The sequence below is a fragment of the Durio zibethinus genome, chromosome 24 (genome assembly GCF_047325235.1).
Source record: "Durio zibethinus cultivar Kanyao isolate XHJ-2024 chromosome 24, ASM4732523v1, whole genome shotgun sequence".
In the NCBI taxonomy this organism is placed as follows: Eukaryota; Viridiplantae; Streptophyta; class Magnoliopsida; order Malvales; family Malvaceae; genus Durio; species Durio zibethinus.
Genome location: NC_143185.1, coordinates 19,285,248 through 19,313,090, shown reverse-complemented (window position 1 = coordinate 19,313,090; position 27,843 = coordinate 19,285,248). Strand labels below are relative to the sequence as shown.

Below are 27,843 nucleotides of genomic sequence, written 5' to 3'. Positions count from 1 at the left end.
ACTTGCAAAAGAAGAATTCTAAGAGAAAGATGATTCTTAATAGGTAAGTTTGACTTGTAAGAGAAGAATTCTAAAAGGAAAAGGATTCTTAATAGGCAAGTTTGACTTACAGGAGAATAATTCTAAGATGAGTGGGATTCTTAATGGGCAAGTTTGTATGGTTATAAATAGGTGAAGTCTCTACAGGGTTAGGTACGAGAAAAAGATGTAAGAGAGTTGTAGGGTTTTGTGGGATAGACACCTCATAAGAGTATTGGGGCTCTACGTCTTATGGATGTGTATGTTTGTTTGTGAGTGGACTAGAGGAGATTGAGAGGGTCCACATAGGTATGATGTATGGGAACATATGGGTATGTGTTTGATTGTGTTGAAAAGGTGCACAAGATTTTGGGTTTGTGTTTGTTTGGGTAGAGAATACTTCATAGGACTAGAGTAGATTGAAAGTGTCTTATGAGTATTGATTGTTGAGTGGGGTTGATGATATGATGTATGTTTGTAATTCTCTACAATTAGTGGATCTTTCTTCTCATCCGTTGATGTAGGTCAGTTGGACCGAACCACGTTAAATTATTGTCTCTTGTGTGTTTGATTTATTGTTTGATTTCGCTTCCGCTGTGTGTGATTGGATTGGAGGCTTTTAGCCCAACACAAGTATCTTAAAATTCATTTCGAATCAAATTTGAATTTAAAATTTAAAATTCAATTAAACTCAAATCAAATTTTAAATAATAAATTTTAAATCAAACTCAAACTCAAAATTTTAGTTATATCGACTCAATTTATCTAAATTATACTCTGGATACGGGCATTAGAGTCATTGCCATAAATAATTCTACTGATTTTGAAGTTTAGATTGTTTTTCCTTAACATTTTCTTTCTTTACCTTTTTTTTTTTTTCTTCATTATTTCCTGGCAAAAATACTATAATCAGAGTACTTAAACAAAATTACTTTTTGGCATAAAAAAACTAGACAAAAAAAAATCTGTAAGTAAAAAGAAATTATAAATATTTAAATTTAAACTTTAAATTTATTAATTGCTAATTCTTGAAAGTGATTTGAGTTAAATTACATATTCAAAGATTTACCATTTTATGAAATAAAAATTTGACATAAAAGTAGAAGAGCGACTCATTTTTTGGGACCATCTAAAAATAGAAATAGGCATGTGATTGAGGTACCAAAGGGCCAAAAGCTGCTTGTTGCTTAAACAACTTTTCCTTTAGCCTTTAGCCTAATTTAATTACCCCTTTAGCCTTTTCCTGGCTGGCATCTCCACAGTTAAACAACTCATAATCCAAATGAGGTTGAAAAAAAAAAAATGGTACAAAAATAGTTAAAAAAATAATAAGAGAATAAATTAGTCTCAAAGTAAAATCATTTATGTATTAGAAAAATTAATCCTTTCATTTAATGGTTTGTTTTTTTTTTTTTAATTAGAATAGACGATTCAAATTTTTTTTTTTATAATCGTACTTGAGAGTTTTTTATTTCATACGATTTAATAATTAATTTTCAAGTAAAATTTAAGAATATTCTTGATTACATTATAAAAAGAATACAAAATTTGAAAGCTATGACCACTCCTAATTCATTTTAAATATTAAAAAAAATTAAATTTTAGCATATTTGTTACAATGAGTATCATGTAATAAAACAATGAGAGGCAAGAGAAGATTACAACGGTTTGATAATAAAAGAGAAAATAAATAAATATTGGATTATTGGTTTTTAACTTCTTATGATTTTTAATCGAAATATATGTAAATATGATCTTAGAATAATCAAGTAATTACTTTTATAGTTTTAGGTATAAATTTTATTGCGTGTGTGGGTTTAATTATTTAAATTTGTTTTAATTTGTTAATTTATTATTTAGTGATTATAATTTAATTATAATATTAAAATTAATTATTCAGTTAATTAAATGAATATAATATATTTGATTATGAGTGTAATTTTAAAAAAAATATTTTTGCAACTAATTTTGAGATAAATATTATAAATTTTTTATATTTAAAATTATTATTATTAAATCCTATTTAATAAAATTAATAATTTATATAATAATAATCAACCATTATTAATTAGATTTCCGTTTATATTTTCCATAAAATACATCACATGACGTATTTTAGTATAGAAACCCAATTAAATGATGTACAACAACTAATTGTTTGATTTCTTCCATCACTTTAATGGGCTTCTTTTTTTTTTCTTTTTTTTTTTTTTTCTCTTTGAATCAACCTAAGCTTTAGTAAGGTATAGGCTTCAATTTGGATCCAAATATTTGAGCCTTGCTATTGTCACAACACTCACAAATCTAAGCAATCTATTATCCATGTGGTCGTGGTTTGATAAATCTCATTAAATTCTTCAAAAAATAAGCCAATTTTGTGAAAAAAAAATACAATTCACACGTAATTTTTATGAATTAAATATAGTTAGCTACTAAGGTTACCTTTAAATCAATCAATTAATTAAAAAGTGTATGTAAACTTATATTTATATTTTTTTATATATAAACATTATATATAGTCATTTAACCAAAATTATGTACCATTTTTGATGTATAAGTCTATAAGTTTGATGGAGTATTTAGTGGTAAAAAAGATATGATTTTTTTCTTTCGTTAGAAACTCCAAGCAAATAATTAGAGACATTTTAGATATTTATCTTGATCAAACATGACATTTCAAACATTTAAATCGTTATGATATGATATTTTACATATTTGAACTGACTTGACATATTAAATTATTTTGACACGTTCAATGCTATATCAATTCGATCATATAATTGTTATCCCTTATTAACTCATTTTATAAATATAGATATCCGAACGTTATCATCATATGTTTCATCTTGCCTCCATCAATTACTTTTCTCTCATTTTGTCATTTGTCACTTTAATTTTTTATTTGTGCATCAAAATACAAATATAAAAAATATTTCATGCCTTTACATTTAACTGCTATTTTTTGTTTAACTTTTTGAAAAATACCCTAAGCCGAAGCATGGCATAAACAAAGTTCATAATCAAAATGTATATATTGAATTCATTTAAAGTCATTACGAGAAAGAAGTTGTTTTAAATCATTTACATTTATATTATTATTAAAACTACAACAACTAAATTATGATTTCATGGAAATTTCACTTTTTAAGTCTATCTCATAGAGCTATTGTCACAAAGTCACAAATCTAAGCAATCTCATATGGCCACGGTTTTATCATTCCAAAAATAGTCATAAAAAACAACTCACACGTAATTTTTATGCAATTAATTTCAGTTAGGTACTAATATTATTATTATTTTTTTCAGGTTTTATGATTCATTTATTCATCATATTATATAAAATATTAAATTTTATATATTTATATTATATTTTATATAAAAATTACATATCATAATTTATATCGATATAAAATCATAAAATATATTTTATAATTTTACTAAACAAATATATAATTATTATGAAAATTATATATAATATCACTTTTATATTTTATTTTTTATATTATGTTTGTGTTTTATTTTAAATTATCAAATTTATTTTTGCCTCCAATTAAATTTCAGAACATTGCGGGAGTCGAAGGGCAAATTTGGTAACAGGGAAAAGAAATGTGATTTTGTTTTGTTAATTAAAAGTAAAACCAAACAAAAGCTTAACCAGTGGGAGTTGGGAGCAGCGAAGAAGAAGAAGAAATCGATAGCGGTTTTCTTGTTACTGTCTTTGTCTTCACATTCTATTCCTTTCTGTTGCTCTGTCTTTTATTATTATTTTTTTAACATTTTTGAAAGCAATTCTTTATATCCTTCGCCGTCAACCACCGCCACTTCTACCACCTCCACCACCGCCTTTGCCACTTTTTTTAAAAATCGTAATCCGAGCTTATTAAGTTATGCGATTGGGAATAATCTGTTTTCTTAGAAATTAAATAAACAAATTTCGAGGCTTTGGTTTCATTTTCTGCATCGGCATTTTGCTTTGGATCCTTTTTTTTTTTTGCTGTTACAAATGGAAGCAGCGGAGAATTGCTCGGTGAAAGTCGCCGTTCATATTAGGCCGTTAATCGGCGATGAACGAACTCAAGGTTGTAAAGAATGTGTTACTGTTACAACTGGAAAGCCTCAGGTACTCTGTTTTAGCTTTCGATTTATTTATTTATTTTTTGCAATACTGCAATTTTTTTATTGAATCCGTGGTTTATTTATATCATTTATTTCTTTTACCATAACAGAGTAAAGATTGAAAGATAAAAATTTTCACAAAACATGCCTTCTAAATGCATGCATGGAAAATCTGAGACTGAATTTGCTTAAAATTTTATTCTGAAATTGCAGTTATTTAAGTGGAAAAGGCTTTGGTGAAGTACAAGCTTATTTTGAGTAGTATATTTAAGTACAGTGGCTCCACTGAAATTTAATAATTTCGCAACTAGGAAATACGTCAAAAGTTAAAAGCGTTAATGAAGTTAATATTGCCTTTAGTTTTTATTATTTATTACCTTAAAATGAAAATTTGTTTTTTTTTTCTTTTTATGTTATTAGATTTGATGAAATACAATTGATTTGATTTGTTTAGCCCGGGTGACGGCTGCTTTAGCAATATAATTATTTCTGGCTCTGTGTGCAGGTGCAAATTGGGACACATTCCTTTACATTTGATCATGTTTATGGAAATGGTGGTTCTCCGTCACCTTTCATGTTCCAAGAATGCGTTGCTCCTCTTGTCGAAGGTTTATTCCAAGGATACAATGCTACTGTACTTGCCTATGGTCAGGTAATATGGATTGATACTCGAGAGCTGCTCTAAGTTAAACTAGCTTTTTTATGTCTTGGTACTTATTTTCATGGTTGACCTGTGCAATTGTTGCAGACGGGATCTGGGAAGACATATACCATGGGGACAGCCACCAAAGATGGTTGTGAGACGGGATTGATTCCTCAAGTTATGAATGCATTATTCAAGAAAATTGAAACATTGAAGCATCAAACAGAGTTCCAGCTACATGTTTCCTTCATAGAGGTACATGTTAACTGCTTGAGAAATGGAATTTCTCTGGAGTCACCTAGAATATCTGTAATGAGTTGAAAATATAGTTAGACTATTTGTTTCTTTTCAATATAAGCCGTATCATTTCTGAGGATTAACCTAATTTGATGGTTTGAATTTGAAGATCCTGAAGGAAGAAGTGAGGGATTTACTGGATTCTGAACCTGTAAGCAAATCTGTTACTCCTAATGGAAATGCTGTGAAAGTTACAGTTCCAGGAAGGACGCTGATACAAATTCGTGAATCACCCAGTGGAGTTATAACACTAGCTGGATCAAATGAAGTTGCAGTCAGTACACTGCAAGAAATGGCTACCTGCCTGGAGCAAGGGTCAATAAGTAGGGCAACTGGGATCACAAATATGAATAACCAGTCCAGGTAAAATCTCCACTTCTTATGTTTTCCTCCTCCCTCTCAAAAGAAATACTTTTTACTGATAGGCTATTATATATGTAAGCATTTTGTTTTTCCACCTATTGAGCCATTATAGATTTGGCTTAAGAGAAAGTTATGAAATAGTATGAGATTTAATGTCACTGGCAAGTTCGAAGAAACTATGGCTAGCGTTGATGATGGTATCTTTTCTTTTTGCAATTGTTGCCTACACATTAGGTAGAATTCTACTGCTTCCAAATTTCTAAAGCAGTTGTACTACAATATAACAAGATTGGAAGTGCAGGCATGGTCAAATAGGCTTAAACTATTTATGGTTAAAATGCCTAGGAACTTCTAAAAGGAAGTACCACTATCCCAATTCTGACATTTAAAGAGGGGGCTTGGGATTGGTAATTTTTTTTTCTGATTCCTGAATAGTTATATGGATCTGTGTGTGTGTTTTCCTTTTGTTTTCTATATCACATTTTAGTTTCAAAAACTAATGGTCCTTTCCCTAAATTTTTAAGCCAAAAGTGGTTTTGAGTCATATACCTAAGTGCTGGGGTTGAATTATTTCATTTGGAAACCTTCTGTGAATGTTCATAATTTAATGACATGTGGTTCCATTCTGCATGTTTTTAATAGTCGATCCCATGCCATCTTCACCATCACATTAGAACAAATGCGCAAAATCCAATCTGTTTCTGCTGTTAATGAAACTCCTGATGAAGATATGGGTGAAGAGTATTTAAGTGCGAAGCTCCATTTAGTGGATCTTGCTGGATCTGAACGAGCAAAAAGAACAGGTTCTGATGGTCTTCGGTTGAAAGAAGGTTTGTAAATGTGCTTATAAACGTAAATACATGCTTTCTGTGTGATGACGATGTTAAATATCCATTTTATTTTTATGAACAGGTATTCATATTAATAGAGGGCTTCTTGCACTTGGCAATGTCATCAGTGCACTTGGGGATGAGAAAAAGCGTAAAGAAGGCGTGCATGTTCCTTACCGAGACAGTAAATTAACTCGACTCTTGCAGGTTAGATTTATTTTATGTTGATACATGTAGCATCAATTTGAACCGATGATATTGAGATGACCAAAAGATGGTCTGATTTCAAAAGTATGTGTAAGTTTAAAGTAATCTCTAGCTTTCTCAACTATCTCATATTTACTTTTATAAAGACCCTTAAACTAAGGAAATCAGAACAATTTCCCATGCAATTTAATGTGATCATTTAGCCTTATTGAGTTCAGTATGTATCAGATGCTTTGATAAACTCTTATGACACATTGCGCATTGGTGTATAGTTATAACATTTTGTTGTAAAGCTTAAAAGCTGTGCTCTACAATTATTTTATTTTCTTTTTGCACCTATACTTATCAGATTGAGGCTGAACACTTCTTTGTTGTGAATTGTGATACAGCAGTATCTAGTTTTCTGATTAAGGATCTTAAATCTTATGTTATTAGCCTCAATCTTGCATGATTTAACACCCGAGTTATCAATGTCATTCCCAGGCTTGTAATTTAGGAAAATTAGAGTAATTAGAAAAGTTTTATTTCCTGCTTAATTACTTCCTTTTTAACTTATTCATATTGTTCTGATCTGGTCTGGTCTATTTGTTTTCTCAGGATTCACTTGGTGGAAACAGCGAAACTGTTATGATAGGTACATCTCTAAATGGCTGAATTAGAATGGTTACGTCTATGCTTTTTTGGATAATCCTATAAAGACCTTTTTATTTTATTCACCAGAAAAAATTGATATTGGCACACATGAAATCTGTGCACCAGTTAGTTGCTTTTGTCAGTATGTTGTTCCTCAGTATCAAGCCTCTCTGATGACAACTAAAGTTTTGCTCCATATTATCTTATCCTTCCCTAATGATGCTATATAACCTGCATGTTTAGGAAGATGTTCTGTATGTTTGATGCCAATGTCGCAATAAAGGAGAAACAACAAGTCGAGGCTGTATAGATTTACATACATGAAGTCCTGTGTTCATCTGGATCCTGCTATTTCTTACTTTAGTTTATCCCTTTTCTGCTTGTTTGTTTCGCCAATTATCATTGTTTATATTATTAAACTAACTACTGTTCATAAAATCTAAAATGTGATGGTTGGATTCAGATATTTTCTGGGGCTATGAATCATTTTCGAGGCATCATGCGCATTCTAGACACATGTTGCTTATGCATAAACTCTTGAAAGCCTATTTTTTATACTCTGCTTGCTAATTCTTTTAGCATGTTTTTCTTTCTCATTCTCTCTAATTTGCATCTTGCTTTAGGTAATAGGGATTGTTCCTTAACATCTTGATTTTGGTTACTTAAATTCTTTTATTCTCCAACTATGTACCATTGTAAAATGTTGATTTTTTTTTTCCAGCCTGTATAAGTCCTGCTGACATCAATGCAGAGGAAAGTCTTAACACTCTGAAATATGCTAATCGTGCTCGCAACATCCAGAATAAGCCAGTTGTAAGTTTTTAGGCTAATTTCTTATGACTAGTTTTGTTGGAATTCTATCTACACGATTTAATATGTTATACTTTCAGGTTTTGAGTTCTTTTTGTTCTGATGTGAAATAAATTATTGCTGCCTGCCCCCCTTTCCTTTTATTTAAAATTTTTGGACCCTTGCATCATTTTTGTTGAATCATAAATGACCAGCTTATATAACCACACAGGTTTTTGTATTCTACAGGTGAATAGAGATTTAATATCCAATGAGATGCAAAAAATGCGTCAGCAGCTACAGTACTTACAAGCAGAACTTTGTGCTCGTGGAGGAGGGCCTACATCAGATGTACAGGTATTTTCCTGATATCTGTCAACGTACTGGTTTCTGAATCATTTTTCTATGGAGATATTACAACAATGGCGCATAAAATATGTTAACAGATTCTCAAAGAAAGGATTACTTGGCTGGAGGCTACAAATGAAGATCTTCGTCGAGAACTTCATGAACACCGCAGCAGACATGCTGTTGTAGAGTGTTGTGAAAGCGATGCTTTAGTATGTTGATGAACTCTCTAGTTGATTTTTACCTTTTTTTCCCTTGTTTTTCTTGTTCTTTGCAAGTCAGTTATAGTATGCTTTGAACTGGATCATATTCTTTTATACCAATTCAATATTTTATTCATATTTGTTTCACATTAAAATAACCAACTTAATTGAAAGTTTCTAGCTTGGTTGTTATATTACCCTTTTTTTTGTTCCATATCTCAGGAAGGCCACGCATGTTTTATGAAAAGCAATGGACATAAAAGGGGCTTTCAGAGTATGGACTCGTCTGATTATCAAATGGATGAAGTTTTGTCAGGTAGACCCCTTAATTAGTTGAATAGCATAATGTTGAGACTAAAATTATGTCCTATAATATGACAGTCCATCTTCAATCCCATCTTGTGTTAGTGACGGTGGAATAGATAACATTTATGTTACTCTGTAACATGAAAAATTCCTTTTTATCCTTTGCTTCTTCAAAAAAAAAAAAAAGAAAAAGGTGTAATGTTTCTAATGTGAAATTGCTGATTTCTGCAGATGAAAATCCTGGAGAAATTGATGAAGTAGCAAAAGAGTTAGAGCATGCACTTCAGCGAAATACCATGGATAGAGAATTGAATGAGTTAAACAAGTGCTTGGAGCAGAAAGAGGTTTCATTTTGCAGTTTCTTTAGTTGTGCACAGACATATAAATAACAATTAACTAATTATAGGCTTGAAAGAGAATGCTTATTACTGCAACTGAGATACATGTTTGATAGGAAAATAAATTGATCTTTTCCTTGGGAGAATCTTATTTTATGATCCATAAGGGCTTTGTGCAAGAGTTTCAAAAAGAGACAAGAATGTCTTGTTCATCATATTCAGTGCTTACAGGTAGTTTTTTAAGAAGTATTTGTCTTGTTCAAAAGCTATTGAAAGGCATTAAGCTTGCATCTCAAACAAACTCTTTCCTATCTTCTAAAATAAATTTATATTTTTCTGGTAGGGTTCTGGCAGGAACTAAACTGATATTCTCTTGGGCTAATTCAGGCTGTTACTTTCTGTGCAGTCTGAGATGAGACTTGTTGGGGGAGTTGACACTGAAGCACTAAAGCAGCACTTTCAGAAGAAAATTATGGAACTTGAGGAGGAAAAAGGAACCGTGCAGGTAATAGGAACTGCAGTTTTTGTTGTTTAATATGCCTTGCACTGATGCTTAATTTTATATGACACAACCACAGCAAGAAAGAGATCATTTGTTAGCTGCAGTCGAGAACCGTGCTGCTAATTCTGATGCACAAATGCAAAAAATGCAAGAGATAAATGTGCAGAAACTAAAGGCACTTGAGGCACAGGTGACATTATGAATATCCAATCATTAATACTTTTATGAACCAATATTCTTTTTGATTGCTGACATTTTCTTCTTCTCTTTTTTCTTTTTTGTCTTTCCAATTTCAGATTTCTGATCTCAAGAGGAAACAGGAAAACCAGGTTGAGCTCTTAAAGCAAAAGCAAAGAAGTGATGAAGCAGCAAAACGGTTGCAAGCAGAAATACAGTACATTAAGGCTCAAAAAGTTAGTTTTACTTGAGTGATATTTCCATGTTTACATCCATAAATAATACATTGTAGCATAGTATATCTCATTATTTTGGAAATGTTCTTTTCCTTCTTTGCAGGTTCAATTGCAGCACAGGATTAAACAAGAGGCAGAACAATTTCGACAGTGGAAGGCCTCTTGTGAGAAGGAATTGCTGCAGGTGCTTCACTTTTCATGAGCAACATAATCTAGTTCCACCCTTCCTTTCTCCTTTCTTTTCACTTATCTTAAATGCAGAAGGGTTTGTACCTCAAAAACAGATTTGCTTCAGTTATGAACTATGATGAATCACAAACTGGAGTTAGAAAGCAACTGAACATGCATTAGCTTGGCTCTTATTATCTAGACTTTCTTGAGGTTTTTGTGAGCAGGGTGTGGCAGCATATAATGTGTTTCCGTCAAATATAATGTCACATAATTGTATCAAAGTTTCTATCCGCCACTTCTAAGGCATTATGTTTCTCGAGGAACTACTTTATGTTGGGACCTTCTATTGGGACATTTTATTAGGGTGTTTCTTCCCCGCAAGTGTTTCCTGCTGACCTAATCTTGCCTTCTAATACACTTAGAACTGCTTTTGCTGCTGAATCTTTCCTTTCTAAAAGTTTGGAAAGGAACTTCTGCTAGTCATGCTTGCCTTTTGTATCCTATGTTGTATTTTATACTGTAATGCTATTAACTTTAACATTGATCTATTACTTTTCTTGAGCAGCTTAGAAAAGAAGGAAGGAGGAATGAGTACGAAAGGCATAAACTTGAAGCCCTGAATCAACGCCAAAAAATGGTAAAGGATCAACTAGTCTTTTGACGTTTTATGGTTTCACTTGTGTTCAAAGTGTTGGAATATGGGGCTTCGTTTTATACCCACATTTTAAAGTGCTAAGTTGGGTCATTGCATATAGTATTGATTTGTTCCTTGCGTGATTTGAATGGGGCACGACAGCATTCATATTCATATTCTTGGTAGGCCTCTAGACATTTATCTGATTCAGTAACCCATTGCATTTTGAAGGATTAATCTAAGTTTAAATTTGTCAATTATAGAACATCCACTTTGATTAAGCTGATCTGGTTATGTAAGCATTCCTAGAAAGGAAAACAGAAATCTGAGGATTGATGCAGTCAAATTTCTATGGGATCTTTCCCCTTTACCTGAATCTTTGGGAATGCCTTTTGCCATGCTTCTTTGACTACTTCATATCACATAGTTGTCAAGGTTTTATCTGTTCTATAACTAACGATCAAACTTTTTCATGCAGGTTCTTCAAAGGAAAACAGAAGAAGCAGCAATGGCTACCAAAAGGCTGAAAGAGTTGTTAGAAGTGCACAAATCTTCTGTACGTGACAACTCAGGTAAATGTTTCTTTCTTTGTGAAACTAATCTGTTATTGATTCTTTCAGTGATATACTAATTGTTTTTTGACCTTTTCAGATAATCACAATGGACATACACAAAATGCACAGGTAAATGATTTGTTATTAAACATTTACTCCTGGGCAAATTTGTTATTCTGGGTCAGCAATTTCCGATGAAATCTATCAGCATGTTTAGATATTGGTGCAACTCAGTCTAAGCTTTGAATCTTGATCAAAGTGACAGGAGTGCAAACTATGGTATGAAAAATATTATGGTTATGAACCAAATGTTTTATATACTTAGATGGGAAATACAGAGTAAATTAACTGTAATGAGGGGTTGAGTTTGCAATTTTTCTATCACCTGATTACAAAATGAATGGACAATTCTAGGTCCAAACTAAGCTAGTTGTTGATTTTGTGTTACTTATGTTTCATAGCTAATGTTGGCAATTTTTCATTTTGATTTTTGCATCTTTAGAGCAATGAAAAATCTGTGCAAAGGTGGCTTGATCTTGATCTAGAAGTAATGGTGAATGTGCACGAAGTTCGTTTTGAATACAAGAAACAGATCCAAATGTAAGCATCCATCAGTTTTTTTCTCTTACACTCACTATCTGTTGTAAGCTTTCTGAAAGTCTGATATTAAATGATTATGTAGGCAAACTGCTCTAACAGAGGAGTTAACCTTATTGAAAGAAGTGGATCAGTTGTTTTCAAACAGTGACATTCCTAAAAGAGTAAACAATGGACATTCTAGGTATGTAAGATTATGTATCTACTTATTCTATATATTCTCTCCAAATATTTTCTGTATATACGGTAGGATGCCAGGATCATATCTTAATTGTACATCTTATGAAAACAATGGAAGTTTCTGAGAAAACTATGGTGAATTAATTATGTTTTCCTTTTACTATGTTATTTCCAACCAATTAGATTGTTATCTATGTCACCAAATGTGAGAATGGAAAGGATAACTTCCCTTGAGAACATGCTTAAAATGTCTTCAAATGTGCTCAAAGAAATGTCTTCACAACTCTTGGAAGCAGAAGAAAAGGCACGTGGTTTGGTTGGTCGCGGGTGGTGGAATCAAGTACGCTCAATAAATGATGCAAAGAACTTGCTTCAATACTTGTTTAATGCTACTGCAGAATCAAGGTGCTTATATAAACTGGAATCTGAATAATTTCATTTTAACTTTCCCTTTTTTCTGCTGAATTTGGTTATCAGACACTTTAAGTAATGCACCCATTTATTAAGATTAATTAAATGTAGATGGTTAAATGCAACTGAAGATGTGTACTTAGCTAAGATGTTGGAAATACATAGGCTCCCAATGTCATGCACACATGTGAGAAGCTAGAATGTTTATACACTATCTTATGCGAACTCGAACACATACGAACAGAAAATATGGATGTCTTGAGTTAATTACTTGTTTTGCACATTCAGGCAATACAATGACTACACATGCATCTCTTTACCTCTTTACCCCGATTTACCTTACCACCTGATGGTGCTACTATTATGGGGCTTTCTGATTGAGGTCACTGTGAAAACATAAAATTGGTGTCTCTGTTTTATGGGTCATGAAGATTTATTTTGTCATGTTTGAACGTTAATGTCCATGGTTCCTGTATGAACAGGTGCCAGTTGCGGGAGAAAGATTTGAAGATGAAGGACCTCAAACAGCAGTTGAAAGATCTCACAACTCTATTATGGCAAAGTGAGGCGCAGAAAAAAAAGCTTGTGAAGGAGCAAAAGATGAGGGAGCAAGCTGTTGCTATTGCCCTGGCTACATCACCTTCAGTGAGATTATCATCTCCGCACCACTTTTTTTTTTTTTTAATGTTTGATGTGTAATACACTAATACATTCTCATTAAAAACTTTGCTCAAATCACTCCTTATTAACTGATGTTTTGGACTGAAATTATTTAAGGCAGAACATCCTAGTAATGCAGGCATCAAGAATTCTATAGGTGATGATGGTTACCATATAACCTTCTATAATTTCATGTCTTGGTTCCATTAGTAATGTCTGAATTATGAGCATTGGATGATCTATGAAACTTAAGAAAAATCATCTCCTGACCAACTCAAAGTACTCATTAATGACACTAGAAATAAATCAATCGTTAGGATCTAACAATATTGAACTGTATAATGTATCCCTAATTTTCTATTCTCATATTTAATAAATGGAATTCCACAGGGGAACTCCCACAGTTCATCAAAACACTTTGCGGATGATTTGAGTGGTCCCCTTTCACTGATGTCACTCCCAGTCCCCAAGCAACTGAAATTTACCCCTGGTGTTGTTAATGGGTCTGTTAGAGATTCAGCAGCATTTCTAGATGAGACAAGAAAGGTAAATTATCTGCTCCATGCCTTATTTTGGATTGGTTTCTTTCTGCTTTATCAATAAAGTATAGATATTGTGTGTGCAGATGGTACCAGTTGGACATTTGTCAATGAAGAAATCGACAACCCTGGGACAAACTGGAAGACTCTGGAGGTGGAAGAGAAGTCATCACCAGTGGCTGCTTCAATTCAGATGGAAGTGGCAGAAGCCATGGAAACTCTCTGAATGGATCAAACACAGTGATGAAACAATCATGAGATCAAGGCCTCGTTCACAGCCTCTGATTGAAATGATATGATTGATGAGCTTGTATTCAACAGCTTTCTTAATCCTGTAATACATCTTGACTGGTATAATGGCATGGCTTACTGAGAAAATAAATGCAGGTAATTCCCATTTTGTTATTTAATTATCCGTTGACACAATAAGAAACATTGAAGTTTACTAATGCCTGCTACAGTTGATACACTTACCTTGCCTTTGTGATCTGGAACCTTATTTTAGCCAGCCCATTCTCCTGGATGATTACACATTTTGCTGCTTGAACTGTTTCCACATAATTAAGTCATTTTTGTGGCTCCTTTTGTTGCCCTTTAGTTGTTTTCCTAACCAGCCAATCTGATGTAGTGCCAGTGGCAAGAGAAGTCCCTGCTTAATTGAAAATTCGTATTTCTTATATGATTCTCTTTTTTCCATTAATGCAGGCACGTTGTAAATAGGTAATAAGAGATTGGTGGTTGCCATAGTCAGCTGAGATGTCTATATATGAGTACGTTGTGCGGCCTTAGCTAATGCTTGGATTTCAAACCCTGTAGGGGAGTAAATCATCACATTGAAGCATGTTGGCAGACTGCTAGGCCTCGAATGTGCTGGAAAGTGGCTTATAGTTGACTAAGCATGGTTATATACGAGTATGTTGGTGGTTCACGAAGATGTTTCAGTTTTGTAGTCCCCTGTTTTATTGTTTATTCTTTATCATGAAAATGACATTTTTTTGCCCGGAGTTCATGCAGTTTTTGTATGATTGACCTTCAAATTGTTTTTTTTTTTTTTTGGGTGTACATATTAATTTCTTATAGAAATGAGTGATGCAAAAAAACTCAAATTATAATCTAATCCTGATTCTTTTATTGGGTTTTTAATGTAACCGATTTCAGAATATGAGATATAAAACTTAACGTGTTGTTGTATTAATTCTAACATTTTTTTTTATCTTGGCAAAACTTGATCTATTTTTTGGTAGGATGAATGCCCATCCTATATTTATGCACCACCCTATGCCATTGTGCTACACGTATTATAGGCTGATCAAAATGCTAGTTTTGCAGATGATGGGAGCAGCCTTCGAACTTAGACATAACTCTTATTTCAGCATAATATGATCGTTATAACTATCGTTTAAATTTAAGTGCTTAATTTATTGCTTTGAAGCCTAATGAGTTCTGATTTTTATCATTTCCCATTGCATTTTTTAACATCATATAATCTCTCTCGTGTAATAGATGAAATCGGGATCGTCATATACAAGAGCTTGAATAAATTTCTCAGCTAAGCTTGAACACCACACAATAAATTATAATTTGCTTCCATCTTAGCGTCAAAGAACGTTTGATGCTTTCTATGCACTGTCCTCCATCATCGCACTCTCCTTGATCTGCTGTATCATCTTTAACACTTGCCACATTGGCGGCCTCTGTTCCGGTGATGTCAAGCTACAAACGCTAGCAACTTCAGTTAGCATTCCGAGCCTGTGATGTTCCCCACCATCATCTTCTCGCATCGTTCTAACCCATTCCAGCATGTCATGGGGCACAAGCACAGGATGTTGTGATGGATGTTTGCCCGTCAAAAGCTCGACAAGAAAGACACCAAAAGCATAAACATCAGACTGGGGAGTGAATCTGCGATTCGATTTTCGAATCTCAGGAGCTTTATAGGCTGCAGAATCGGGATCTTCAGTAGAAGAAGAGTCTGCAAGGAGAGCAAGGCAGTAGTCCGTGAGACAGGCTTCGAAATCAGTCCCAAGGAGGACGTTGGAGGATTTTAAGTTGCCGTGGACAAGCCTTGATGCTTGGTGGATGTAAGCTAGGCCCTGGGCAACATCTTCTGCTATCTTTAAACAGGAAGTCCAATGAAGAGGCTTCGCCCTTGTTGATCTTGAACCTGTTCATAAACTCGGCCATAACTCACTGTGTAAACCCAGAACAATTAGTTATCATTAAAAACAGAAAGTCTAAAATCATACCATGAACGAGGTTGAAAACGCTTCCATTGGGTTGATAATCATAGATCACAAGCCTTTCTCCTTTAGCTTGAAAATAAGCTCTAATTGGCACCAAATTGGGATGTCTCAGCCCTCCAACAGCATCCATGTGCTGCTCAAAAACTTCACCGCTGGTTACCGCTGTTTTGCAAGCATCCAATCTCTTCACCGTCAAAATCAACTGCCTATCAACCACTGCCTTATACGTGGTCCCCATCGTACCCCTCCCTAATAACTCAGCTGAAGCTCTCATTAACTGCTCTAAACTGTAACCTTCAACTTCCCCAGCAACAAACACTAAATTCCCACTCTTTTTCAGCTTTTGAATTCCGGGTATTACTAGTTTCCTCCCCGAAACTTCTTCAACTTGGGTTTTTGAGTTTCCTACGTTTGAGTTCGTTGCTTCTGATGAAGCTGTTGTTGGCTTTGTTTCTTTTGAGTCTACACTCTTTTTACCGCTTTGTCTTCTAACCAAAGCAAAAGCTAACAAAACTGAAAATATTATCAAAGCAATGCCGATTGTAAACCCTAAGACCACCCCAGTTCTCTGGTGTTTCTTCTTCGGTGAAGACGGGGGTGGAAGAACTACAATCCCACCGGTGGCGGCGCCGCCACCTTGGGCCTCCGCGCTTTGCCCTAGCGGACCCGACGCTGAAGGAGAACCGAAAAACGGAGAACGTGAAGTGCAAGGTTTGTTGATAATCTCCCCACATAAATTAGGGTTCAACGAGAACGCCGTCGTATTGAACTTCAATAAAGTCGGGGTGGCAGGTATTTGTCCGGTAAGATTGTTACCTGAAACGTTGAAAATGAGTAGAAATGATTGGTTTAAAGGGGGAACCGTTCCGTTAAACCGGTTCCACTCGAGCCGGAGGATGTTTAACCTATCCAGGGCGGTTAAGTTAGCCGGAATCGGACCGTTTAAAACATTGTAAGAAAGATCGAGGGAAGTTATTCTATGAAGAAAAAAGATCGAAGGAGGGAAAGTTCCAGAAAAATTGTTACGGTCCAAAAAAAGGGCTTTCAGGTTGTAAAGAGAGGACAAGTCGGGGATTGGACCGGATAACGAATTGTTCTGGAGACTGAGGACACGGAGCTGGTCGAGGCGCGTGAGGGAGTTCGCAGGAAAAGTGCCACGCAACCCGGAATTCTGGAGGATGTAGCGGACGACACGACCTTGAACACATTTGACACCTCGCCATTGGCAGTAGTCGAAGCGCTCATTGAGCGCGTAAAGGAGTTTGTTGTCGAGGTCGGCCTTGGATTTAAAGGTGAGGATGGAAACGGCGTCGGATGGGAGCAGTAAGTTGGTTTGTGGAGGGTAGGTTATAGGCTCAGAAAAGCAGGACAAGAAGAAGAAGAAGAAGAAGAAAAGTGGAAGCAAAGCTTTGGAGTTGGTTTTGGGCATTGTTTATGTTTTTCGTTTTAGGTTTGGCTTCTCCTGTTTCTGTCTATGTTTTTTGTGGTTTGTGGAAGACAGGAGCTGTTTCTGGGTTACTGGGGAAGGCAGATAAGACTCACGTGAAGGTCATGGAGGAATTTCGACGTTTGGAGATTATTCTTCTACTTCTAGCCTTAGCTATCCCACTCAACAGCGCGTGTACTTCACTTCATTTTTAATTCCTTTGTGAGTAAGGAGCCATTTATTTTATATTTTATGATAAAATATTTTAGTATTTTAGATTTGGTGGTGATATATAGGGATGTAAATGATACATTAATGTTCGTAAATTATTTGGATTTGATTTGAAAAAAATTTAAATTTGATTCGATTATTATAGAGTCGAGCTCGAGTAGTTCGACTCATTGATCAAGTCGAATTTGAGTATTTTTATATTCGATTCAAATAACTCGTGAGTCTAATCGAATTTTTATATTTAAATATATATTTATTATTTTAATTAATAAAATATCTCAAATTCGAGTTTGAACTCGAGTATAAATAATCTAACTCTTATCGAGTATGCGAATCGAATTTATTTTTATATATTAATCGAACTTAATTAAGCAAGTTCGAGTAGTTCAATTTCTATTACGAATTAACTCGAATTAAAAAAATAAAATTCGATCGAGTTTGAGTCGAGCATCAAACTACGAATTGAGAGTCGAACTCGAATTTAAACTCTTACTGTATCGATTTGACTCAACTCAATTACATTTCTAATGATATACATGGAAGCAAATTAATTGACATTAAAAAAAAAAAAAACAAGGAAAGGGACATTTGAGTGATCCTGTTCTTTATTTGGTAGTGTTTAAGGTTTTATTTTTCTCAATTAATTGCTCCCTTTTGAATAAGCATTCATTCAATACTAAATAGATAAAACAAAAAACATGGAATACTATATATAAGTTGACCAAAATTCACATATATTATTCCTAGATTCTTTATGCTTTTTATTTGGATGTTTTAACATTTTGGTGCTGTATGGTATTATAGTTGTAAACAATTATATTTTTAAGTAATATAGTACACAACCTTTAAATTTTGATATTTTTACCAATAATAGTATTTTAAAAAGTAAAAAAATGTAAAAAATGAATAAATAAAATTTTTAAATAAATTCAAGATTAATTTTAATTAATTCATATAATTATTTTTTAAAATAATAATGAATAAATTTAAAATTAAAATCCGGCGACTACAATTTTTTATAAGAAAAATTTTAAAGTTATTAAAACGGTTAATTAGATTCTGTGTATATGTACTAAAATTCCATTTAGTGGATGCTACATTTATATTAATACGATTGCTATGACTCACGCGCCGTTTGGGAAACGTAGGCAAATGCTGATTTAATGAAGCTCACTGTAATAAACCAAAGACAAATGTTCGAGTCTTTCGATTGAGTCTCGATGAAGTCAAACGTTAGTCAAACGAACCAGCTTTCGGACTAGTTAGGCCTAGCCCGTGAAGTCCAAGGACCGGAGCCCCCCAAGAGCTAAGGCCATGACATTGCAACGGTCAGCAACAACGAAAGAGCCAGCTCAGCTTAGATTCACGATTCAAAGAAAGTGGTTGCATTATTTTTTATTGAATGATAATAATAATTTTACATGATTTATTTCTACTTTCGATTTACCCCATGGCAATGCCATGATGAGGCATTATTTATTTTTGGATTTAAGCAAAATTTAAAGCTAAGTTCTATTCATTCTCTTATTTTTGGTATGCTACTATTCATTACTTGGATTTTCATCATAATATAAAGTTTATGAAAAATTTGTACTCAATTTATAAAAATATTATTTATTTTGATTCAAAATTTTAAAAATTTTATCTCACAAAAAAAATATCATGAATATAAATATAAATTTATACATATATATCATATTATATTTTTATATTATTTTAATATAAATTAAGAGCGGATTTATAATCTATAACTAATTAATTAATTAATGTAAAGATCTAAATTATTTGTTAGTGACTAAAGAAGTGAGTTTTTTTATACAAAAGTTTTCATATTCCAATAATAATTTTTTGCATGAAATTCAAAAAATAAGACGTTAATATATTAATAAATTTCCTTTTATCATCAAATGGATTAAAAAATAATTTTATATATGTGTACATGCTCGGCCAACAATATAGTTGTTAAATTTGTTTGTGTTGCAAAAATGAAAAAAAAAATCTTTTTTTGGATATTATATAAATATATTATTAATAGCATTTTCATATACTTTCAACTAGTATTTAAGTGCTATTTATCTTTATTTAAACTATTTTTAATTAAGTGATGTATAACAAAAATAAGTTTAGAAAAATCCAGTTAAAAAAGCATAGAAAACATTAAAACAAGGAAAATGAAATTAAAAATAATTTTTTATTCAATAGGAATTTATTTGTAGGAGCCTTTTCCTTGTGAAATAAAATGTTTGATTTATTTTTTTGGGTGAAAATGTTTTTATTTTTGTTTATAACTAGTAGCTATCAAACTATTTTTATACACAAATTATGTCATACCCTCATTCTGACATCATAAGATCTTTCTTACTTCAGTTCTTGTTGATGAATTCCTCTGTCATAACATATTTTTATGTTCCAATAAAAAGAAATATTTTTCAAGCAATACTTGCTTTGCAGGTCCAAAAAGTTCCTAAATTTCAATCATATTTGATGATGGCATGGTGCCCACTAATGGAAAGGAAATTTGAAAAAAAGAGCACCTGAAACTTCCCATTAGATAAAATATAAATGAACTTGTGAAGTAAAGTAATAGTAATAATTTAATTGTTGATGATGCTATTATATACAATGAAACGAAATCCCCCACTTTTCCTCCTAATCTAGTCTAACTTATTATTGACAGGAAACCTTTATGAATTATTATACAAATTAATTCTTGAAATTTTTAAAAAATTAAATTTAAAAGTTAGTTCATTTAAATTAAAATCCAAAAAAAAAGTCGGATAATAAATTTAGCGAGAAAAAATGGTTAAATAATAAATTTCATAAGAAAAAGTACTATAAGGGTGTAAAAATTTTTGGAGGATCATAGCTCATATCTACTTTTTAGCTACGCTTTTAATTTAAATCATATAATTATAGTTTGAAATTTAAATTCGAACATTTATCACATTTCGTACAAAATATTATCATATTTTTTTAAAAAATAAGAAACATTGGATGCTTATGCATCCTCCATTTTGTCTCCATTGGTAAGTTGGGTGAATCACAAATCACAATGGGTGTTTTGTTATTTAATTATTAACTTAGTACATATTTCATTAATGTTCATCATCCATGGGATATCTTCTCCTTACCTTTTTGAAAATCCAATCCCATCTGCCCCATCTTTCTAAGCTAACGCACTTGAAACATGTGCCTTTCTTATCTTGTCCCCATGCTTTTTGATTTCCTCTTTTGCTTGTTTTCTTTTTTGATCTTTTCACCCTTTGCTCCATTCCAATGGGGGAGAAGATTGATGCTTTCTCGACCAAAGAGAACGTTACCAATCCACGAAGGTCATGTCAGTGTTGTATTTTCATAAATTATGGTAGCAATTGGGCCATAGCGCACAAAAGCCTTTCAAGCCTCCCCTTTCCCCAACTTGAAATTCTCGTGCCATTGGCTAAAAAACCATCTGGAAATCTGTTCATTTTCTTGCTTGAAAACGATGGTCAAGCTTTACATAGTGTTTACCACTGGCATTTGAGCGGACAGGAGACTAAAAAGTAAAATAAAAATTAGGGATGAGAAAAAAAAATTAGACTAGATTTGAAATTACAATATTCAACTCGAATCTATTTTTTTTATTTAGTTTGGATCAAGTTTTGATATTAAATATATATATTAAGTTTAGATTGAGAGGTGAAAAATAAAAAAAAATCAAATTTAATCGAATTATATATATTTTAATATTTATATATTTTAAATTTTTATAAAATAAAAATAATAATTTTATATCAAAATTTGTTTAAATATATTAAAATATTATATTAAAATAATATATAAAAATAAAAATTTAAAATTAATAAATTAAATCAAACTAATAAATTTAGTTTAATTTAAATTATATAAATTTTGATTTGAATCAAAATTTAAAATTTTATAATATTATGTAATATCTAAAAAAAAGTTAAATCCAATCCAATTTTATTCATACCATTGTTATCCTAATAATAACCCAGGAAAACACCTGGCTAAGAAAATAGAGGGGTCTCACAACTGATTCAAATGGACAATACCTATAACTAATTTGTTTAGGGCTTGGCATATTGTCTTTGCAAACCAAAAGAAAAAACAAGTTTATAAGCATAAAGCAAATGGTTGACATTACCTGTCTCATATTTGGGCCATTGCTAAGGTTTGTCACCACTTGTAACCTTGTTTGAAGGGAAAATTTCAGTAATGCTATGCATCACCTTGTTTTATTTTTTAAAGATATTTGTTTTTCTCAAAGTAGTCTTGAAATTTTCAGTTGCCAATCAATGACACTGGTCCCCTGAGGAAAGCTTTTCAAGCATTTGAGACAGTGAGTTTAGTGTTAACAGATAAAATAGCATTATTCCAACAGCAAATACAATATTACATGTACAAGCTGACTGCGAACGGGAGCCAATAAACGTGATCTATCAATAGGATATGAAATTTTTAATTTCAGCGATTAGGATTTAACGGAGTTTCTAGCTTGACAATTTGGGTTGGTGGGGTGTCCAGGTATTAATTTTGTAGGTCTACTCCAAAATCAAACTCACATTATTTTGATATTACCTCGTCAACTTTTCTGCAAATCCAGAATTTCATATTAAACATAATTACTTACATCTTAGCATTGTCTCTATTGCCTCACTAGATTAGCTGAATTTTTATGAAAAATGTGGGCTATACTTTGTTCATATAACTATAAACCAGACATCTGTTGTTCTACAAATATAGGAAACCGACATAATTTGTTTGTTGACGGCAGAATCAATCCAAAAAATCAACTTTAATTCGACATAATCCTAAGGCCATGTTTCTGCAAATGGGAATATGAAGCAGGTGAATTGTCACCTTCAATGGTAACTAATTATTCAAGAAATCATATATATTCAAAAAGGTTACTTGGAAACTAAACCAGGAATCGATGAAGGAAAAGCGACTTTTGGCTTGTAATTAGTTTCTGGGTCGCTACAATGGTTCCATCCACCTTCTCCTCACCAGCTCCTGCTCCAACCACTATGTTTTTCTCTGCTCTCAAACAACATCAAGTTTTGGATCAGCCTTTTTCACCTTTCTTCAACAAAAATAAGCATCACTAGCCAATAAGATTTTCAAGGAAACAAAACCAACAAACTTAAAAAAGGGGAAAAATACTTGAATTTTTTTCCATGTGGTTTAATTTGGTTTCTTGAATATTATTAGGTTGTCTGTAATGTCACTTCATGTTGGCTGCTAATCCTATATTGCTTCAAACTTCTGTATATCCTTCTTTAAATCAAACCCATTTTTTTTCCTGATTCTCTCAGGAGTCAAAATCTTTCTCTTCCATTGCAAGAGAGAAGGAAAAAGAGTCTTAAAAGTGTCGCTTTTTTAAGTGAAAACCAAAAGAAATGAAGAACAGTAATAGCAATACCAAGCTAATCCTCCTCCATCCCTATATCCCGAAACAAGGAAGCCCTAACAGGTTATGGCTTCTCGCTTTCATTTCGTTGTTTACCATTGCTTTCCTTCTTACTCTCATATACTCCAGAGAGACAATTACCGGTAAAACCACAGCCACACGTACAACCGTGACAGGCCCCAGCTCGTCTGTCTCTACCTTTGGTGGTGCACCATTGCCAACCACTGTCATCAACACCCTTCTCCATTATGCTTCAAAATCCAATGACAGTTTTCACATGGCATATTCCGAGCTGAAGCCAATCTCTGATGTCCTACGTAAATGCTCCTCTCCTTGCAATTTCCTTGTTTTTGGCCTAACACAGGAAACTCTTCTCTGGAAGGCATTGAACAACAATGGCCGCACAGTTTTCATCGATGAAAACCGCTATTACGCTGCTTATTTCGAAGAGTTACATCCCGAAATAGATGCCTTTGATGTCCAATATACGACCAAGATAAGTGAAACAAGAGAGCTTATAGCATCTGCCAAGGAACAAATTCGCAACGAATGTAGGCCAGTCCAAAACCTCTTGTTCTCAGAGTGCAAGCTTGGAATCAATGATTTGCCAAACCATGTTTATGAAGTCGATTGGGATGTGATTTTGATTGATGGACCAAGAGGAGATGGACTTGAAGGCCCTGGCAGGATGCAGCCAATCTTCACCTCAGGGGTGCTAGCAAGAAGCAAGAAAGGGGGCAATCCCAAGACTCACATATTTGTTCATGATTACTATAGAGATGTGGAACAGATGTGTGGGGATGAGTTTTTGTGCAAGGAAAACTTGGTGGAATACAATGATACGCTTGCCCATTTCGTGGTGGAAAGAATGGAAGAGAACAGCTTCCAGTACTGTCGCAACAAGAATAATACATCAACAAAAGCTTCATCCTCCTAGTTATTGTTATCAAGTTCATAAAATATGATCATATACAGTCCCAAGGGTCCAAAATATATGGCATAAGAGGTGAATATGGAAATTATTTATCATCATTTGAAATTTGTCTAGATCGACCTTTGCTCTTAGGGGTGGTGTCTGCGTGTAAAAAATAATTTTTTTTGACAATGAAAAATGTAAGTTCATTGAATCAGAAGTTCCAGGACTTCAAATTATCATCATTTTAAATTCTTTTAAATTCTCCTTTCTCTTCAGTCTTCTCCCTTTGTTTAGTTTTTTGGGTTAATGTGTGAGAACAGAAGAGCACCCGCAATCAATAAATATGTCTTATCAGTCAATTAAATCAAGGACTTGTTGTTTAAGGTTTGCATACTGGTTGTATTTGTAGAGTTTCATAACTAAAAAGAAAGTGAAGTAGCTAGGCCCCTGGCGACCCATTTTAAAGATGGATGGCATTGGCAAGCATAAGAAAAAGTACTTTCAACGAAGAAACACCAATTCCTTGGAGACCAACCGATGGAACTGAGAGCCATATATATATATATATATATATATATATATATATATATGAAATTTTATTTACTTAATTCATTTAAAAAAAAATTACGCATTTAAATTTTTTTAAATTCATATTTTTAAAATTGATTTAATATATACATCATTTAAATAAATACTCGATTGGCACTTGTATTAATATTTTAATAAATCTTTCAAATCCTAACATTAATATAAGATTTTAGTCCACATTTTATAAATGTTAGAGTTTCAAGGGATTAAACAACATTTGATCAAATAAATTACATGAATGATGCAATAATGGTGGGGAAACAATTTTCCAAATGTTAGACCATTTCTTTTTTATGTAAAAAAAAAAAAAATGATATACTAATATCTCATATTCAAATCTTACAGACCTTTTCTCAATCTCAACCTCAGCCTGTGATAAAACTCAAAGTGATTAAGCATTGTCTTCAAGCAAAAGATTTTAATTCAAAATTTCCTTCTCTATTATCACAAAATTTTTTTGAAATATTATTACCAATATAATTTCGAAGATAAATACAATGATACTTCTCAAAATCGTAGAAAAACAGAAGTAATCAGGAAAAAATTCCAAGACAATAGTTAAGATGCATGCATCAATTTTATTAGACCACGTTCATATATAAAGGAAAATATAGTAAAAACTTTTATAGAGAGCAAAGGAGATAATAAGCAGAAAAGGATCTGAAATATCCTTTAATAATCACTTGATTAAGTGATCTGCAATCACCATGCACTGTATTTTATAATATTTTGCCCAAATTCTTCTTTGATACAATCATTAATTACATTAAAAAAATAAACTTGTCAACATCCATAAGATATACGGTCTGACAAAATCAATGGATAATCGTTTTCGTTTTTAAACAGCGAATTGAAATTCTTAACCCAACAGACAGCAGAGATATATCCAACCTCTTTTAATCAATCATGTTTATTGCAATCTGACAACGCCACTGGGTTTGGTATACTTAATAGTCAGGCAGACAGCTGATATATATCCAACTACTTTCAGTAGAGGTATATTCAAATACTTTCAATCTTTTCATTGGTTCGAAAAGGCTATTTAAGAGATTTGGTGAAGATATATCATTGTAATATCTAAATTTGAGGATCTAGATATTAATTTAAAAAATTATTATTAAATTTTTTTATTTAAGTATAATTGATCATTTGATTAAATTTATTTTTTAAAAAAATTTTAAATTTGATTTAGATATTTTTAAAAGATAAATTTAATATCTGTGAAATTATAATTAAATTCGAAAGTACGATTACATATGAAAAATATTATAGCATCTTACAACGCTCATACTGAACATCATAAATATTTTTGGAATCTGAATAGCCATTCCACCCATTTCGTCGAGATAAAAAAGACGCATTCTATCATAACTCGTTCCTGCCAAGAAAAAAAGTGCAGCACCGATAAATCCATGAGATATTATTTGTAAAATCGCTCCATTGAGTCTCGTATCAGTTATAGAGCCAATTCCTATAATTATAAAACCCATATGAGATACGGAGGAATAGGCCTTTTTTTTTTTTTAAATTTCGTTGACCAAGAGATGTTGAAGCTGCATAAATTATTTGTATTGTACCCACTATTATCAACCAAGGAGAAAATATGGAATGAGCGTGGGGTAATAATTCCATATTGATGCGAACTAATCCATACGCTCCCATGTTTAATAAAATTTCGGCTAGAAGCATACAAGTATTGAAATGTGCCTCTTCATGGGTGTCTCATCAAAAGATGGTATCAGCTCAATTTTGTGTTATCCATTAAACTTTAAAAATTTTATCAAGTAATTAATTATTAAAAATTATTCTTAATTGACTACAATATTTTTGACAAAAAATTAAGAAAGTTTCATCACCTCAAGAGTATGCAAAAAAATTACTGTTCTACTTGCAGAGGCTCAATCGTCAGATTATCTAACATTAAAAAATTTACAAAAAAAAAAAAAGAAATAATGATTCAACTTTTGATATAAATCTTTTTCTTTTCGTTTTATAAGAAAAAAAAAACTCATTGTTTTTATACAAAAAAAATTGATACTTTTAACTTTTCCTGAATAATATTTTTCTTAATAATTTTTATTCTTTAAGAAAAATTGGTACTTCTAACTTTTCTTCAAAATTTTTTTTTTGAAATTTTAATTTCAAGGAAAATTGATACTTTCAACTTTTCCTTAAAATGCTTTTGAAAATTTTTATTTTAGAAATTTTATTTTTAAGAAAAATTGATACTTTCAACTTTTCCTTTAAAAATATTTTTCTTCAAGTTTTATTTTAAAAAAAAATTGATACTTTCAACTTTTTCTTTAAAAATATATATTTTTAATTTTTATGTTCAAAGGAAATTGATACATTCAAGTTTCCTTCAAAAAATATTTTTTTTCAAAATTTCATTTTAAAGAGATCATTAAAATTAAAGGATGTTTAATTAAATAAATAACTTATTTTAATTTAGTCATTAAATAAATAAGGAAAAATAATCAATAAATAAATAATAAAACTAAATGAAAAAGAAAAAAAACTTTTGGCGTGGCTCGGTTCAGCGGTTGTAATAGCTCGGCTTGAGGGACAAAGATCGGTTCAGAGGTGCCGCTTGGAGGCTCGGTTTGTGGCTCGACTCGGCTGGAGCCTAGGCAGAGACGCGGGTTGCTGGTTTGGGTCGCGTTATAGGTCAGGTCGCCCCCTTGAAAACGTGTGAATCCTCTGAGATTAGTAAGACTAAAACGACGTCATTTTCAATGGGTATATAAGACTAATTCTCAACCTTTTCGACATAATTCTTCTTTCTCCTATCTTTTCCCCCTTATTTCTTCTTCTTCTCTCTCTACCCGGATGAACACCGATTGAATCTACATCGAATTTTAGAAAACATCATTAGAATTTGGGTTGTATCATCAGATTTTGAAATTTCTCTTCGAAAAATTCAAACGACGTCGAAAAAGTCATTGAAAAATTCAACCAGCGTCGACAAATTCAACGAAAACTGGAAAATTTCTAGAAATTTCCCAAAAAAAAAACAAAAATTCTAAGAAAAATCCTAAAAATCCTAAAATTGCCTCTGACACCCTATAAATTTTTTTTTTTTGAATTCTACCTTCTGTATTTTTATGTGTTCCCCTCTGATTTGTTCATGGATTGTATTTATAGAGAACACTTAACAAAGTTTTTGATCAATTAGGAATTTCTTTTCAATAGAATTTTCACATTATCAGAAACTCTAAGAACTATCCTGTAGAGATTGAAACTAATTGCAATTCTGCTAGTGCTTATGCACGGC

The 27,843-nt window shown here is 32.4% G+C and overlaps 2 protein-coding genes and 1 pseudogene across 3 annotated transcripts; 2 read left to right on the top strand and 1 right to left on the bottom strand.

Annotated features, from left to right (window-relative positions):
- The first annotated feature begins 3,674 nt into the window (after nt 1–3,674).
- On the top strand, nt 3,675–14,883 carry LOC111317091 (kinesin-like protein KIN-4A). The gene is made up of 26 exons (XM_022919429.2): nt 3,675–4,138; nt 4,640–4,786; nt 4,883–5,032; nt 5,184–5,437; nt 6,080–6,267; nt 6,350–6,474; nt 7,072–7,108; nt 7,829–7,920; nt 8,146–8,253; nt 8,343–8,456; nt 8,670–8,763; nt 8,985–9,097; nt 9,498–9,596; nt 9,670–9,783; nt 9,890–10,006; nt 10,110–10,190; nt 10,743–10,814; nt 11,290–11,383; nt 11,463–11,494; nt 11,868–11,965; nt 12,048–12,146; nt 12,326–12,547; nt 13,036–13,198; nt 13,604–13,759; nt 13,839–14,139; nt 14,458–14,883. Exons 1-25 carry the CDS (start codon nt 4,022–4,024, stop codon nt 14,049–14,051), a joined length of 3,099 nt encoding a protein of 1,032 aa, XP_022775164.2. The 5' UTR covers nt 3,675–4,021; the 3' UTR covers nt 14,052–14,139; nt 14,458–14,883.
- Nucleotides 14,884–15,175: 292 nt separating this feature from the next.
- Nucleotides 15,176–17,555, bottom strand: LOC111317092 (putative inactive receptor kinase At5g67200). The gene is made up of 2 exons (XM_022919431.2): nt 15,999–17,555; nt 15,176–15,916 (listed from the first exon to the last, which is right to left on the bottom strand). Exons 1-2 carry the CDS (start codon nt 17,422–17,424, stop codon nt 15,372–15,374), a joined length of 1,971 nt encoding a protein of 656 aa, XP_022775166.2. The 5' UTR covers nt 17,425–17,555; the 3' UTR covers nt 15,176–15,371.
- A 5,398-nt stretch (nt 17,556–22,953) lies between these two features.
- LOC111299968 (protein IRX15-LIKE pseudogene) lies at nt 22,954–24,240 on the top strand (annotated as a pseudogene). The gene has a single exon (XR_016333028.1). The product of XR_016333028.1 is annotated as a protein IRX15-LIKE pseudogene (transcript).
- Nucleotides 24,241–27,843: the final 3,603 nt, after the last annotated feature.

What these genes read in the sequence shown, in the direction of transcription:
- LOC111317092 (XM_022919431.2), bottom strand. Translation starts at nt 17,424, where the DNA reads ATGCCCAAAACCAACTCCAAAGCTTTGCTTCCACTTTTCTTCTTCTTC. An exon ending in CGTTTTCAACCTCGTTCATG is followed by an intron (nt 15,917 to 15,998) that starts GTATGATTTTAG and finishes GTTTATGAACAG; the next exon opens with GTTCAAGATCAACAAGGGCG.
- LOC111317091 (XM_022919429.2), top strand. Translation starts at nt 4,022, where the DNA reads ATGGAAGCAGCGGAGAATTGCTCGGTGAAAGTCGCCGTTCATATTAGG. An exon ending in CTGTACTTGCCTATGGTCAG is followed by an intron (nt 4,787 to 4,882) that starts GTAATATGGATT and finishes CAATTGTTGCAG; the next exon opens with ACGGGATCTGGGAAGACATA. An exon ending in TGGTCTTCGGTTGAAAGAAG is followed by an intron (nt 6,268 to 6,349) that starts GTTTGTAAATGT and finishes TTTTATGAACAG; the next exon opens with GTATTCATATTAATAGAGGG.